This window comes from Symphodus melops (assembly GCF_947650265.1).
Source record: "Symphodus melops genome assembly, chromosome: 19".
Classification (NCBI taxonomy): domain Eukaryota; kingdom Metazoa; phylum Chordata; class Actinopteri; order Labriformes; family Labridae; genus Symphodus; species Symphodus melops.
The window spans coordinates 19,537,975-19,555,230 of NC_136709.1; the positions used below are offsets into that span (position 1 = coordinate 19,537,975).

Genomic DNA, 17,256 nt, shown 5'->3' on the forward strand with positions numbered 1-17,256 from the left:
TAGCTTCAGGAAATTCACATATTTTTAAGTTTCAGTCTTTACTCAAGGCCTTAATTTTAGGTCAGGGGTCACCTGGCCTCAAAAGATACCATCTCTCAGTATGTGAACATCCATCCATCACTGTGGATACAACGTCACCTTCCTCACCTCTTGTCCTATATACTGCCTCTGTCTCTCTCTCTCTCTGCACTCGCTCGTCCAGCCCCCTCGACGTCCACCCACTCACTTGTGCTCCTTCAAAGGACACATTGATCACCGACACACACAGATAAGACATTTAAGATAGTTGTAGTGCTTTCTGTGTCTGTGTGCGAGCTCAGCAACAGCAGGGGCTAATTGCACTCAGGGGTCATTAACGTGCACCGTTGGTCATGCACGTTACTTAGCATATCTTAATCTACTGATAAGACCCCGTGCCTGTGTGTGTGTTAAAGCTAATTTGGTGTAATAATAACAAACTGAACCACAGTTGAGCGGTTGGATACGTGAGAGAAAGATGAGTTCAGTGGTTTCCGGTGTTATTGATTGGAGCTATGGGGGGAAAAAAAGTGAAACAGCAGTTTTGCTGCTTTAAATAAAGAATCCCTTTAATTAGGAAAAGATGCAGGATTTAATGCTTACCCCAGCTTATAAAGATACAATTAAGTAGAAAAAAGATCTTGAAAAGTATAAATAGGGCTTTCTGTCAAGGATATGGATCAACACAGAAATACAGAGACACAGGCTTAAGAAGAAGATTGAAGAATTTCTCACAGACCTTTAGCCTGCCCTCGGGCGTCTCGTCACTCCTTTGTCTTGGTTGTTTTCCTCATATTTAACAGCACACTTCCTCTTCATATAGGGGAATAAAGAGGACATTATTAAACCCGAGTCCACTCTGCCTGCACACATAAATAATTGTGTATGAGAGGTCACACGAATATCATGAAGAAACGGCTAGCCCTCTGGATTTTCAGTATGAGCTAACAAAACACAACAAGGCCACAGTGAGAAGTCCATAAAATGTCAAATAACCAGAACTAACACACTACAGTAAAATGTTTAGGACTGCAGATGTGAAAACAGGCAGTCACAAGAGCAACATGGACAATCAAGATAAAGCTAGGCTAAAATAAGGTTAGCTAAGGCTAAAACAGCAGCATAGCTAAAGCGTGCTAAACTAAGCTAACATTGACTACTATAAGCTAGCAGTCACAGAAGGATAAAGGAAAGATAAAACATCCAAAAACAAAAACTGCATTCACACACGAACATTAGCATCTGGTGAATGCTACATGGACCTGGACTTGTATAGCATTTGTAGTTTTTTCCTGCCACTCAAAGCTCTTCACTACATGTCACATTCACACACTGATGATAGAGGCTGTTCACACACTGTCGACGCAGAAGTGGGAGCGATTAAGAGTTCACTGTCTTGTCGACGACGTGTCGACATGTGACGGCTGAAGCTGAGGATCAAACCTTCTCTGTTTGGAGGCAACACGCTCTAACCACTGAGCCACAGCCGCTCCGACAGTCACCGCTTCTTTGTGACTCGCTGTTTGGAGTAATAACACACAAATAACCAGAACACAACAACATCCTGGGATATGATCAGAACTATAAATAAGATTAAAGATTCTGAAATCAAAAATATGACGGCTGTACTCTGTGAAATACTGAAATATTTGGACCTCTTACGGAGAATTTAAACTTTTTCAGCTGCTGCTTTGATGTTGACCCACGCTGTCCTTCTTGGTTCCTTATCAGCTGACCACAACTCCGACTGAAATGTTGTGTGAGAGTGTGTGTGTGTGTGTGAGATGTGTTTATTACTTCAGACTGTTATCTGCTTCCTGTGCCCATCTGGAGCAAAGACTCAGGAGTCGCCTCAGTGTTGGTGGTGACTTTAATAAATGTGAGTGTGAATGTGTGTGTTGGATGCCCTCATGCCCCCCCCTTTCCTCTACTACAGTTCTCTGTGGCCTGACCTTTGGCCTGGTCATTTGACCTTCTCAGTGCTGACTGTGTCTTGGTCGTCCAGCTGCGAAATAGACCCTGTGTGTGTGTGTGTGTGTGTGTGTGTGTGTGTGTGTGTGTGTGTGTGTCCCAACACATCTGTGCTTGTGATCTCTGAGCACTTAAGTGAAAAATCCTGAGGAACAAGTTTGCTAGTTCCCTCAGTGTTTGTCCCATTATCTCTGGCCTATTTCTTTCTTTCCTCCTTTTTTTTTAACCTCACACTTAAATCTCTAAACTTTTTTTTTTTATTAATCTGTGCTCTTCCATGCTGTTGTTCCCAGATTCCTTGCCCCCTCTGCAGAGAAACAGGGGAACTGCATCCAGGCATGGACTCACATTATTTCCAGTGATGTGTTTGGGGGCTCGTGTATGATAGCGAGAGAAAAGGCAGAAAAGCCAATATTTTTCTGACATGTATATATCAGTGAAAACATGATCCATAACAGTACTCATTTTCTGAAACATGAAAGTGGATAAACTAGTGAGCAGGAATAGCTTAGTGTGAGAGAAGAAGACAAGATCTTATTAATGGTGTGCGTTTATAATCAGCCTTTAACTTTGAGGAAACGAACGCAGCACACTGATTTCCGTGTCTCATGTGTCTTCTGTTCTAATAAACAGAGGACATTTTTAAAGGGCAGTTCCAGCTACTTTTCAAGCTTTTGCATACAGTTTAAGCGCACTGTGCCTGCTGAGACACTGAGCATGGAAACTGTGTCCTTCTTTTTCTGCCGCCTGCTCTCCTACATCTTTCTACCTTTTTCTTTTTTTTCTTCCCCTATCTGAACTTGTTGGGTCCCCAGTACAGCACACACAGGGCCCCCTTTTCGTCTCCTCCCATCCCTCTCTCTTTCTCCCCTTCCTCTATCTCTCTCTTTCTCTGTCTCCCCCCTGCTAGGATCCCCACAGCTGCGCGGACCAGGTGCGTTCCGCCCCGACACACACACACACACACACACACACACACACACACACGCACACACAAACACACCCTTACACCCGCCAACGGACGCAGCAGGAAATGCCTAATACCAGTTTTAGAATGATGCCACTATGCCAGCTTGACAGCGAGGCTGCAGGATCTGTCACCACAGAGGGAGAAAGTGAGACCGAAACAGAGTGAAACAGGGGGAAGTGTCTCGCAGCTGACTGGAGATAAAGTGGAAACTGAAAGGATGAACAACTGCTTATGTTACAACTTTTATGTTCCAGTTTTAACTTCAAAACAGTCGACAAATGTAACTAATAATCAGCATCTTCCTCACATGGCCGGTTTCACTCCCTGTGGTGGTGCATATCCAGCTCGACCAAATATATCCCACTTCACCTCTCTCCAGGGATCAGCCGCTAAAAGGGACCTCTGTCTGTCTGTGAGTGTGTGTGTGAGAGAGAGAGTGTGTACGTGTATGTGACTCTGTGTGTGGGTGGATGCACATGTGTTTTTATATAAAAAGTACCAGTTATTTTGGTCTGTGGCTCACCACAGCTCACACTCTCCCCTGTCTTGTACTCATCTCACAAGGCCCCCGAGAGAAGGAGGGGGAGGAGAGGAGTGAGTGAGCAAGACAAAGATGGGTATGTGAAAGGAGAGGAGACAAGAAGAAGAAGAAGAAGAAGAAGAGGAGGCGGAGGATGGAGTATATTTTTCATTAAAGGTTAAAGCTATGAGGACGATTGTAATGTACCAGTTCAAGAAGATGTGAGTTTAACACGCTCTGTTTTCGTTAGCCTACACATGTAGCTGCTAACGTACATAACGTACACAGCGATGAAGTCTATCTCTGCGACTACGATGGACACTCGTATCACGACAGCTCCCCGCTTAAAGGAGTGATAATTCAGATTTGAGATGATCATGGAATACGAAAACAAATGTGGCCAACACACGGTGCTACATTCATGTTTTTACTTTCAATATCTTTTCAAATATGCAGTCTGCAAAACTAAGGTCGGGGTCTATAATACACATTTACTAAACATACCATACAGGGTGTCATACATCTACACATAGCAACAAAACTGTGAAGGCAAAATACAAATTTTTTTTGGGCTCTATTCTTGATATCGTCCACATTACAGCTGTGAGATCAAGATTAGAGCCAAAATGTCCTCAATTAAAAATCTTTTTTTTTTTTAACATGCAAGCCCTTTCAGAAGTGGCCGTTAACAAGACGTGCAACTTCAGTCAAAAATCACCCAATTTTTTTTTTTTTGGGAGGAAATCCTTGTTCTGTAATTTCCCCTAAACTCTAATTTTCTCCAATAATAGCAATCTATTGTGAAATGGCACCACTGTAATGGAGTAGTCTATCACCCAGTTTTGGTTGCTGAGCACGTGCTGCTGCCCCATCATTATGGAGAGTGGAGCAGATGTACTGTATCCTGTCTCAGTGCCCAGCACCAGCAGCACTCACACGAGACAGAAGAAGAAGAAAAAAAAAAGTCCTCCAGTCAACACAGCATCCTCATCCAGCTTGACGTTTCAATTTGTTGGGCAACAAATTCATCAGCTGTCGACCGTGTGGATACACGACGGAGCTGACGATGTAATCCTAATGAGAACTGAGTTCATTTGACTTTCTGTTGATCTGACTGTTAAACAAACTCTCCAGTCTGCTGTTTGTCCGTTTACCCAGAAATCACATCGCTGACAGGATCCATCACATCCAAACTGGTTTCAGGTTATTCATTGTTTTTTTTTGCTAGTTGACATAAACACAGTAAGCTTGACTTTCTCTTTTGAGTTTGGCAGCCTGATAGTGGGCGGGGTTTATCGATTGACAGAGGGGCCCCAGGTGTGTTACGTGTGTGAAGTCACAGCATCCAGGGGATCTCGAACTGAGCCATGCTATGAACCAACATCCAAGCGACAAGACAAGTAAACCGACATCCACTACATCCACTACATCCACGTGTTTGTGTGCTGGGACTGTGTGAGAGCTGAGTCCACTCCATACAGCGCCAGCATCTTGTGTTAAAGAAGAAGCCTCCCATTCTCATAACAATTTGTTCATTTAATTATTTACTTAATCAAGACTTAAATGATACACGATTTATAACCGCTCATCTTTTTTTAAAGGTTTGTTTTGGGGCTTTGATTTCGAGTTAGAAATGTTGGAAGAGAGAGTGAGGAGTGACCGGTGGGCACGCACGCCAACCATCAGGCCAGATAGTAAACGCTCACTGCTGGTTTTCAGATCAAATCTTAAATACCTTTAAGCTGAGTCGCCCTTTATCCTTTCACTTTAGGTGTTAACGCTTCTTATCATTTTAAAACCCTGTTTTTTTTAATCAAACCATCGCTGTTTTAGAAGTGATTTATATCTATGTGGACTAAATGTGGTGTCTGTCTGTAAAGGATGAGTAGCCTACATAGAGGTCAGCCTCTAACGACAACGTTGCTCGAAACCCACCTGTCAGTTACACCAGCGATGTGGCTTGTGAACAATCCTGCTGCATTTCATTGTGATGGAAACTTAAATAGACCACAGCGTACATGCACAGAAATGCATGAAACACACACACACACATACACACACATGCAGTTACAGCTACAAGATCACACACCACGCTGACACCTCAGCATGGCCACATCTTTACCTCAAACCTTTCCATTCACTGACTGTCAAGCCAGCGGATGTTTTTTGAGGCCAGAGCTTCTTTGAAAAGACAACAGGGGCCTCGGCAGACAAACCTACTCGAGCTATTCTCGATGTCCTCATTCAAGTAGATTCGCTGAAGTTTTCCTTTTTTTTTTTAAAGACATTTTAAAGCTCCACCACTAAAACCTTTTGTTCAAGGCAGTTTCCTGTTTGATGGCAGAAAACGATCCGTCTGTAGTGACTGAACTCTTCTGCCTCCTCTGATAAGAACAAGCAACATCACTACACCACCGATGTAAAAAAAGAAAACATCACAGGTTCCTCTCTTCCTTAAGTAAGACACTCGATCTAAACACAAGCAGCACACACAGATGCACACACTCCAACAGGAAGAGTGTGGGTGTTTGGGAGCAGCTGCATGGAGAAGCATCAGACCCAGCTTCCTCCTCTCCTTCTCCCCCCCCCCCCCCCCCTCCTCCCCGCTCTGTTTCTCTCCCTCTATCTACTCATTTCCTTTACATCTTTAGCATAGACGGGAAACACGTTCAATCAGAAGCAGACAGTACTGGCGGCACATCCCCATGTTGCGTTGGCCTCTCCCCTGAAAACTGAACACAAGTCAGAAAGATTAGAGCTGCAGTGCTGGTAGAAATGAGTCGTTGGTGGCGGCCCCACAGAAAACACAGTTTGTGCATTTGGCAACGTGAAAGGTTAACGTGTGTGTTCAGATTTGTTCCCGTTTCTTCATAAATTTGACATGTCAAGCACTTAAAAAAAAACAACCAAATGTTGTAAAAAACACTGTGGGGCGCTGACAGTGGCTTTAAAAAGCCGGCTCCACTTACGGGTGGGAGGTGAGGCTCAGATGAATCAGGGTGGCAGGTGGACGGTGCAGATTGAGCAAGAGCGAGACATGTTTGGGAAATTTCACAGTTACATCTGTTCCTCAGCTGTTAAAATGTCAATCGTTTGTTGTTGCACAATCGCTGTTGTAGCGGTTTGATGATTAAACAAAGATGACAAAACAGGATATGCTCAGTGTGTCAATGAATTCTAATGAATGCTCGTCGTGATAAAGCCTAGTGGAATCTTCCTCTTATCATGACAGCACAGGTGCAAGCGCGCTCTCAGCAGCTTTGCGTTTCATTTTCATTTCCAGCTTTCTTCTCTTCCACCTTGACGGCCTCTTCTGTCCTTTCCAAACCAGCGTTCCCTTCTCTCTGTCAGCCGCACACCTCTAGTCCCCCGGTTACTGTGCTTCAAGACACTCAGCAGTTATTTCTGTGCTTCCTGTGTGTCATGTGGTGTTAGCTGGAGCGAGCTAGCATGGCTGACAACACACAGGGTCCCAGGTGCAAGAGAGAGTGTCACAGTGTGGGCCCTCAGCCAGAAAGCTCTAGAGGGTTATGCGAGCCAAGCGGGACCTGTAGCACGAGCTGCCCTCCAACCCCCCGATATGCCCACCCTGAACTCATCGCTATTCCTGCAGGAGGGGAGGAACAGTCCTGGGACAATTTTTCTGAGTGTGAGAAAGAAGACCTCTGCGTGTATGAGCATGCCCTTATTATCAATGAGGGTATTGTTGCATCAAACTAACCGGTTTAAAGAGTCTTAATGCGTCAGTGGCAACATTATGTGGACATATACTGTACCTCTCTTCTATAAGCTGGGTTTTCTATCCGAGAGTTCAGGGTCAGGCCACAGCAGTGGAGAAAACCCTCTGACATCGCAGGGGCACCGGGGTTCACTGGCTTCCCCCGGCTCACCCCCAGGCTGCAGATGCACCGACCCAGACAAGGCTGCATTTCTCTGGGCAGCACAGAGAGACTGCTGTGCTCCGGTTCCTGGAGCCCTGATGCTCTGATTGAGACCCTGCGCCCATGCAGGAACCAGAGGGAGGGGAAGGGAGAGCAAGGGAGGGATGCAAACACATCTGGCATCTTAAAAAAAAAAAAAACAACTCTCCACACAACTCCCATAACATCACAAGAGAAATGCACAGGCCATATAGAAAAGAGCGTTTTGTCTTCCATCTGGGCTCAGAAGATACGCACACCCACACACAAATCGAGCCACAGTTGTGTGCCTGCTACCTCGACATTCTAGAAAAGTAATTATGTGTGGAACAAGACAAGATGGCACAACAATTCTCCAGCTGGTAGGATCGTACCACAATTCAACACACTGCCACTGTTCTATTTCTGTGGCTCACCAAACAATGCCATGCTGGTGGTCTATAGAAACTGTTTAACGGCACTGCAGCTAATGAGGAACGCTAACAATGCAGTCATCAATGGTAAATATATATGCAGGGTGCACATGAGTGTACACAGGGTGAGATCTATTAAAGATGTCAGAGGCGAGACAAATGAAAAGCTGTGAAAGGAGAACACAGCGGAGAATGTATCAGAGTGCAAGAACATTTGTGTGGGTGCACGTCTCTGCAAGGTGTCTTTTTGGTGTGTTTGTTTCTTTTGCGTGGGCGATGCCTCTTGCATTAGGCAGCGGTACAGGACGGAGGTAGAGGCGGTGGTTGAGATGTGTGTTTAAATGTGTGCATGTGAAGGTACATGTGTGGGTAAGGGTGTGTAGAGCACTTCTGACAAACAAGCAGAACCTCAGTCCGTGTTTCAGCCCACTCCAAAACCTATTCTTCTTTAAATTCGCTAAGGGGAAAGAACAATGAGAACACCAATCATCTGTTTAAAAGCGTATCAGACAAAGACATCGTGCGGCTGTACTCAGCGGTGTTGGGTCTTCTCGTCGGGGTGATCGGCCAGAGAGAGGGACAGCAACGATGTGGAGCGGTACATGCTCTTTGTGGCCAGCTGTGGGGCCATTAAAGGCCCATCTGCAGACAATAGGCTCTGTCTGACGGGCACACACAGCCTGGTTCCTGTCCTGCCCTGCCTCACTGTGTTTGTGTATGGATGCGTACATGAGAGTACCATGCATTTCCATGCTCCATTTTTTATGTATTACAAAGGAATACGGTGAAAACACACACTCACTCACTCACACGTGCATGCAGCTACTTCTAAATGTCAGACATTTTGGCGTGACAACATTAAACGTGGAGATTTTATTCAGCAAACCTTCATCTCATCTTATATTTAATGGCCTCATAATGTCAGGTTGCCTTCTCAGGCTAACGCTTTGGTTCACTGAGGTATATCTCATGAAGTCACACAGACGGCAGGGAAACGTCACGAGGCGATCGAAGCTGTAAAAGATGAAACCTTTATTAAAAGGTTATCTCCTCTTGCATGTTTGACGAAACAGGCAAGCAAAAAAAGTAAAGACAGGCAATGGAAAACAGCTAGCTGGCCCGACCGCATACCACCCTGCGTAGTTCGATCAAGCAAGCCACAGCTACACACACACACACACACACAAGCTGCTGCTGCATGCAGACACATGCAAAAAATATCTGCCCCAATACTAAAATAGGCCCTGAGAGGTTGCACCTGCACCTGTGCCCTGGTCCACACCTACACACAGGTGTCAGGATGTGACACACACACACAGACAGAGATAGCAGAGGGGGAGGGGGGAGAAAAAGCGGGGTGAATCACACTCCTGCGGTCGACCAAAAAGCTCTTTCTAGATATCATCTCTGTATTTCCGAACGCTGTGATGAGTGTGATTTTCATTTTTTGAAATAGACTATCAGCTTGATGTGTTTGATAATAACACGCCGTGAAACACATGCGTGTGTGTTTATAGGAGTGTAGTGAGAGTTAAACAGAAAAGTGTGCATCATATTGCATACATGAGTGCCTCTGATGTGTCACTCAGTAATAAATGACTGGTCGGAGTGTGTGTGAGTGTGTGTGTGTCACAGTGAGTCATACCTGTTTGTCCCCGAGTGGTGTGCAGCGTCCCTTTTTGTCAAATGGGGCAAGAACAGATGCTTATGTTTAAAATAGAGAAGTGCACCAGCAGAGGCACCTTGACACCTACATACAAGAAAAGATGACTATTTAAAAACATTTGTTTTATAGAATCAGTGCGAGACGTTTTAAAAAGGAGAGAAAGAAAAAATGCAGCGTCCAGTCCATCGTGATTCATTCATATCCTTTATTCCCACTAAAAACAGGTTGCATAGATTGTGTTTGCACGTCACATGACTATGATCATTTAAACTTCTTGCATTCAGCAGTTAGAGGTTACATTGATCTGGATTCAGGATGGATGTGACGTGTTTAAGTGCTCATACGGCTGGTCGATGTTCTTGGACTCAAAAGACTTTACATGACAAAGACTAATAGGATTTCCTGCCTTTAAAAGTTCTCCATAAAAAAGGGCAGAAATACAAACAGTGAGAGCTGCAGTTTTATTTTGGGAAAACATCACCCCCTTGTGGACGCTAAATGTCACTGCAGTCCTACAGGCTGCTGCACTGCTGGGACGAAGCTTCATCCGAGCGCGTCGCCTTTCTTCTCATCTTTAAAAATTCTGTAATTCCATGTTTGAGTAAAGCACAGTCTTATTATTCAACAGATGTAAAGAGAGAGACATTGAAGGTTCAGTCGTGGTCTTCACTAGATCCTCTAAGGCTTGTTTTATAAAAAACAAAAATACTGCATGAATTTAATAAGTGCTTCTGGTTTCTTTTTTAAAAGAGTAAAACAGATTAAAATAAAGATTAAGAGCCTTTTTAAATTTGGTTTCCTTGTCCCCTCTCTGTCTATCCTCACAGCTCATCCTTTGCAGGGACCCTGGTGCAAGAGACGCCGGTTCCTTTAAGGCCGCAGTAACCTTTGGGTACCTTCTTTAGGTACTGCTGGTGATAGTCCTCCGCGTAGTAAAACTGCTGCCCCTCCAGGATCTCTGTAGTGATGGAGCCGTAGCCGTTTTTATTCAGCTCCTACGGACAAAACACACACACAAAAAAAAAAAAAGAATAGTTTTAGGCCTCCCTCCGGGGTGAAGATTTTCAGAACCTCTGTGTGTAGACGAAGTGTGGACCGGTTTCCCCTCCGTTTGGCGCCGTTGTGCGACCTTACGTGGGATTAGTGCGACCGGCAGATCTAACCAAACTCGTGCTGGTGTTTCCGTTGCTAACTGGACTTCTCCCATGCTCTCCCTGATGAGCAGAGGAGCCTGAGAGGACAACTTTCTAAATGAAAAGGTCAGCGCACAGGGATCTCTAATACCCTGCTAGGTGGGACTCAACCTGAGGTACTTTCAAATTAAAGACACGCATGTTTGTTTCTGCAGGTGGGGTTTAGAACGATCTGCATATTTAAAGTAGTTCAGCTGATTTGTCTTCACTTCCTGTGCTAGAAAAAAAAAAAAAAAGGAAGCGTCGAGATTGTGCTCCCAGCAGCTCAGTCATGACACACATTCAGCACCTTCTCCTCTTTCTTCTGTAACTTTCTCCAAAGCGAACACACCTCTTAAACGCTTGTTTTTATTCTGCTGTGTATCGGCTGTGAACTTTTGATACCTCTCGCTAATACAGTAAAAGAGTTTGTTGCTCGTCGACGAGGAAGCAGGGTGACTGAGGAGTGACAGAAGAAAGGAGCATCTTCTCCCTGTTTGTAGTGCAGCTTGCCTCTGTGGCTCTCTCTGTGGGACAAAGCATCAAAGGCTATCCGCTCTCTTTGAGAACTCCTTTAGACACTTTCATACTTACACTTTTCAAACACCTTGAGAAAAGGCTTCAAAGACACGAGGGGGAAAAAAAGAAAAGAAAGCACGCTCGCTCACACAGACGCACACTAAACACCTTTGACAAATATATCAAATAGCTTCTGCGCTGAGTGGTTTTCTCTATCTAATAACACGAGCACTCAGTCCTCCCTAGATCAGTGCTCCTGAGAGCTGACTGAACAACAAGTTAGCGGCGCGCAGGGACCGGCTGAGGGCAACACGTAGCTGGCGTGTAGCACGGTACACCTCCGAACCGTGAGCGGTGCGAAGAGCTCGGCCTCAGGGAGGCGTCCATAGACAGAGTTCAAAAGGCAGCTAAACACAGTCAATCCTGGCTCAACGTGCTCCTGTCTGCTTCTGCGCACGCCCTCTTCTCTGGATGGCATCGCCATGGATACGGTGAGTTTTAAAGGAGGATTATCATCTTCTTACACATGTCAGCTGGCATCGATGACCAGTTTTCACCTTGGATAGCTCAAAGTGCAGGTGACATGACACGCGTGTCCTCGAGGTTAGCTGCTCCTTTTCTTTAAAACAAGGCGAGCGGCTGCAGTGTGTGTGTGACGTTACCGATTTAAATATGAAAATTAATCTTCTGAAGTTTCTTTTACTGATACGAGTTGAGGGAAATGTCTCACTTGTCTCCTTAAAAGAGGAGACTGATGACCACGGGCAGCTGTGGCATTTAGCACTATGACGCTCCGACTGCTTGGTGTGTGTGTGTGTGTGTGTGTGTGTGTGTGTGTGTGTGTGTGTGTGTGTGTGACTTCTGATGGTCACTGTACAAACTCCACCATCAGTGTGTGAATGTGGACGTGTGACCTGCGGAGTGAAAGCCTCTTCTCTCTTCTGATCTGGATGGATTTCTCATATTTCTCCACTTTAAAGTTGATGTTCACTTTGAATCTTGACCCTTCGATCCTTTCAGACTGCAGAGTAATCGTTCTCTACTCTTTTTTTTTTAATGAGCTGTTTTCGATCACGACGAGAGTTGGAAAGTTTCAGGCTCTGTATTGAACCTAGGCTAAATTGCATTGTCCCTATTCAATAAACACATTCTTATTCTAATTCAAATCAGGCTTAAACTTTTTTTTTTTTTTGCATCAGAAAATCAGTTCGTCTGTCGTCAAAATAATCCGAGGCTGGAGAGTTCTGTGAAGAATTCATTTTAGTGTAGAAAGATTTGTTAATGTGAGCGTCTGAACTCAACGCTAAACAAACGTTTCATGAATAAATACACCCAGGTCATCATCGGGTTTTATACAACGCAGAGATTAATAATCTGATGTCAGAGGAGGGCAGGAGGGGAGGTAATAATCTTGTCCACATGGAGGCAGTGTGGTACCAGCTGTGCGTGTGTGCATGTGTGTGTGTGTGTGTGTGTGTGTGTGTGTGTGTGTGCTGGAGGTGATGCAGTGGAGTCACTATATCAAAGCTGTGCGCCCCACAGAGAGGCTGAGGCAGCAGCTGACCTCTAAGTCCTCAGTGGCTGCCGCTACAATGCGAGCGCTCTAATCTCCCTGCAGAACGACAGAACATCCACACAGCTCAACCTCAACAAGCGTGGATTCATTTACCTGGTTTTTAAATGTGTGCACTCTTGACATGTGAGAGCTCAGCATTGTGGCGAAGCAGCCCCGACGCGAGCGTGGAGCTGTGGACATCATGGCCTAATTAATCAGTCCACATCACCAAACCGCTGCGTTAGCGAGCGCTTCAGGGCAGAGGATGCTTCGTGTGCGCAGGACAACATGTCCAAGAAAAGGTCTGCTATTCTGGTCAAACATACCCCCCCCCCCCCCCCACCCCAATCCTGCACGACTCCCTCGCTCTCCGTCCAGCCCTGCACAGCAGTCACAACACGGCGGCCATTTTAGATCTATAAATCAGAATGCGTGGCGTCATGCCACTGTGTATAACCTTATGTGGCTTCACGCTCGCTCTCTCTCACTGCAGCAGCAGCAGAGGAATGGAGGGAAGGTAAAAAACGCCACCAACTGAGAGAATATCATCAGAAATCGAAACATTTTGATGCGACTTCTTGAGGGAGATGGGGTGAGGGGGGGGGCGGCGTTGAATATGTGTGAGTGTGCTAAAAAATGGATTCCCGAGGTCATGAATACGAGACACGCAAGATGTAGTTCCACCGAGGGGACGAAAATCACATCAGACAGCCACATTATGGGGACTGAACTTCCATCTGACGACAACACGGGTCCTCAAAAAGCCAAACATGAAAACGTTTGAGACGAGGAATTTCTGATTAGCTTTAAGGTTAGCCTGACGGTTAATGTAAGGTCAAACTGTGAGGGAATGAATGCAAGTCAATGCAGTGTACCTCCTTAGCGACAGAAACATGTACGTGTGTGTGTGTGTGTGTGTGTGTGTGTGTGTGTGTGTGTGAAGGGCTGAGCTCAGTCAGCCCAGTCAGCCCTTCCTTTCTTCACGCCTGTCGGAAAGACTCCCCTGTCAAAGACATGGCTGAACGGGTGCATCTCTCTCTCTCTCTCTCTCTCTCTCCCATGTGAGCACAGACCACCGCTTCGTGCTACCAAGTCCTCCCCGCTCTCCAGCCAAGCGAGAGAGCCCCTCTCGCCACCGCCAGAGAGGCGGCCTCAGGACACAAATAGGACGTGACACCCCGAGAGAGGGTAGAGGTGGGCGAGCAAGAAAAATGTACTCCCTCTTCTCTTTTTTAACCCCAATGTCTCATCAGCCCGTTACATTTATTTACTTTAACTCCGAAGGCCCTGGGCTTGCGGGGCGGCGGGGAAGAGACGTGCGTTGACATGGAGTGTGTGACACCCGATGACTCATGGTGGAGACATTTGAAGAAGGATATGACCTCAATTCTGTGATTTATGTAATCATGCCTTCAGTCCACTCCTGAGACCGGTGTGTGGTCAACACTATTTACCATTTCACTGTCGACACCCCCAACTCATGTTTTAATAATATGTCCGTCTCAAACGAGCTTTAAAGGCAGACGCTGCGCCGCCTGTTCCACCAGGTGTAAATGTGATGCTTTAGCACACACAGGAAACACAAGAACGAGGCCTCAGAGTCAAACTACCACTTCAACTCAAAGTGCTGCACTGTTTCTAATGTTGAAACTTAAAATGATCCAAGACGCCGCTCCTCTGGTGAAGACGTGCTGAGACAGACGTTTCTCTTCAGCAGGCATGCAAACTGTGCTTTTATTCTTACAGGTCATTTTCACCTCCAATATTTATTTATTTATTTATTTTACTCAATATAATACTGCAAATGTCAGAGTGTGCATAATCTGCACTGTTGCTTTTATTTTATAAGCTGACATGTTCATTTGTGTACAGCGTGGATATTACACACGTGAATGTAGCTGCCAAACATGAAAAAAAAGAGAAGCAAAATAGGAAGAAATCGCTCTGAGATGGCGAGTAAATTTTAAGTAAAAATGAAACATTTTCAGATTTTTTTTTTTTTAATTTAACAAGACTCTGCTGCTGTCATTCAGAGGGGTAAGAAAGGACATGGTTGGTATATTGATGGTTCAATTTCGACAAATCTTATCTTCATGAAGCCAAACATTCTCCACATCAGCACAATCGAAAGCAAAAAAAAAGAAAAAGAAAAAAAGAGCTTCAACATGTTAAGAATATATGTGCACGGAGCGCTGCGGACGGAGAGCGACGCTGCTCTTTGGTACAGTGAGAGAGTGGAGCTCTGGATGGAAACACATGAAGTAGTCTGACATGATACTTATCGACGAGTCCACGGCAGCACGCTTGCCCTCGATGACCTCGGGGAGAGAGTGGAAGAGTGAGAGTGATGGAGACGAGGAGGAAGGAGGAAGACGGACGGAGAGAGGAAGAGACAGAGAGACGGTGCAGAGACACGCACAGGGAGAGAGAGAGCGCGCTGCAGATTATCAAGAGCATGAAGCAAGATGGAGAAAAAATAAAATATAGACTGAAAAAAAAAGAAAGAAAAAAGAGGGAATTTGTTGCTTTGTTCCATGTAATTCATTTTCGGTCTGCAGCGAGGTTTCGGATCGTCTCTGCACAGAGGGCCGTATAAATACATCTAGATTTTCTTTTTTACCCCCTGCCCTCTTCTGTTGATCTCTGTGCCTCGTACGCAGGGTCAGGCATCCATTTTAGCAGGGCTCTAATCTTCAGTGAGCGCTCCTACATTTTGTGAGCGAGGAAGCCAACACTCCTACATTTGGAGAGGAGAGGAGAGGATGCACACACACTTCTGTCTCGCAGCGAGGCGGTGCGCACTCCTACATTTTATTTTTTTTATTTTTGTTGTTTTTTTTCTTTCCAGGGCAGACGACAAGTAGCTCGACATCTGACGACGGGAGAGGCGAAGAAGAAAAAAAAAAAAAAAAAAAAAAATCCTCCCTGTGTTTTTTGTTCAAAGAGATCGCCGTTAAACATTTAAGGTGGCGTGAAGTGGAAGACGCCTCACCGAGGGGTCGACGACGTTTGCAGCTTCTGCCCGTTACGAAACTTATTTTATGAACAATAAACCGTTTTCTATGTCTTGTGGTTACATAAGAATTCTAAATACACGGTTAGATTTCCACGTAAAGCACAAACTGTCTAGACTTTAAAATGTAAGAAACAGTCCGGAGGGTAAATGTGACTTTTGAAGACTTTCCAAAAATGGGAGCCTGTGACATGCTGCACCCCGTTTTAACTAACCCCTGGGCTTCTCCGCGAGACTTACAGCCTCAAACAATCCCCCTGCTTTCCTTTTTTTTTTTTTTTTTTTCTCCAGCCATCATCTAAACCCCTGTGCACCCCCCTCCCCTCCCCCCCCGGCCTCCCCCTTTTCAAGCTCATTAAGTTAGGATGCCTTATCAGAGGGCACACTCACCCCTCCAAGGCCCTGAACACATGCATGTGCGCGCACACGCAATATACGAGCTGGCTTGATAAAACCTATTGTTCATACATGCGCGCACACACACACACACACACACACTTATATATAGAACCCCTGTTCCTCCATTTCTCCCTCCAAACCCTCACCCATCTCTAACCCATCCTCCACCTCCACCCTGAACTCTCTTCCTAATCACCCCCCCCCCCCAGCTCTGGGGAGAAAAATTTGAGCAGAGAGGAAAGGATGGAGAGAGGGAGAGAGAGAGAGAGAGAGTGAGAGAGAGAGAGAGAGAGAGAGATGGGGGAGACAGAGGGAGAGAAAGAGATGCACTTCTCTCTGCTCGGCTGCCACAGCGGCTTGGCTACAGAAGCCTTTGATGTTCTGCAAATTTCAAATTTCATTATAGAGAACCCCCTCCTCTCCTCTCCTCTCCTCGTCGTCCCCCTCCTCTCCTCCTCCCTTCCTCTCACCTCCTCTCCCCTTCTCTCCTCCTCTCCTCCCCCCTCCTCTCCGCTCTCGCGCTTAAACAAGCTTTTCTGCCTCCCCCCATGCTGAAGTTAAGAAACTGAAAGCCCTGCAGAAGAGACTCTTCGTATGGGTTAATTATTCATTGGGCTGGGCGTGTATGTGCCAAATGTATGTCTGAGTGTGTGTGTGTGTGTGTGTGTGTGTGTGAGAGAGAGTGTGTGAGTCATGTGCTCGCAGTAGGGTGGAATCTGGATTTTGTGATGCCTGTCTTATCTCTGATCGTCTTAGATCGCCTCCTCCTACTCTCTCATGTCACTCTAACATGCACCCACTCCTCCCGATATAGAGCCTCGGCCTTTTAGGATAAAACACAAACGCTAACACAAAACCTCGGGCGCCCGGACGGACACACACACACACACACACACGCGCATACACACAGCAACCCCTTTCCTGTGTTGAGATGCCATTTTCAAGCCTGGCGTTCCTCGCACTCAGCATCAATGCGGCAAAGGCAACCATTTCAGGACAGGAAGCTGCCATTTTGGTTCAGAGCGTGTCAGCAGGCTTCGGGGAGAGAGGCGTCCCAGTGGCCCTCGGATGAAACTGGGGTGCCAGTGAAGTGGTTGACAGATCGGTGGTGTCAGCAGCG

At 45.8% G+C, this 17,256-nt stretch overlaps 1 protein-coding gene across 1 annotated transcript in view; it reads right to left on the reverse strand.

The window, feature by feature from the left end:
* Nucleotides 1-10,289: 10,289 nt before the first annotated feature.
* msrab (methionine sulfoxide reductase Ab) overlaps nucleotides 10,290-17,256 on the reverse strand; it is a 29,871-nt gene continuing 22,904 nt past the window's right edge. Inside the window, exon 6 of the mRNA XM_079369392.1 lies at nucleotides 10,290-10,473. Coding sequence (XP_079225518.1) covers nucleotides 10,300-10,473 — 174 coding nt within the window. The 3' untranslated portion in view covers nucleotides 10,290-10,299. The remainder of the gene's footprint in view (nucleotides 10,474-17,256) is intronic.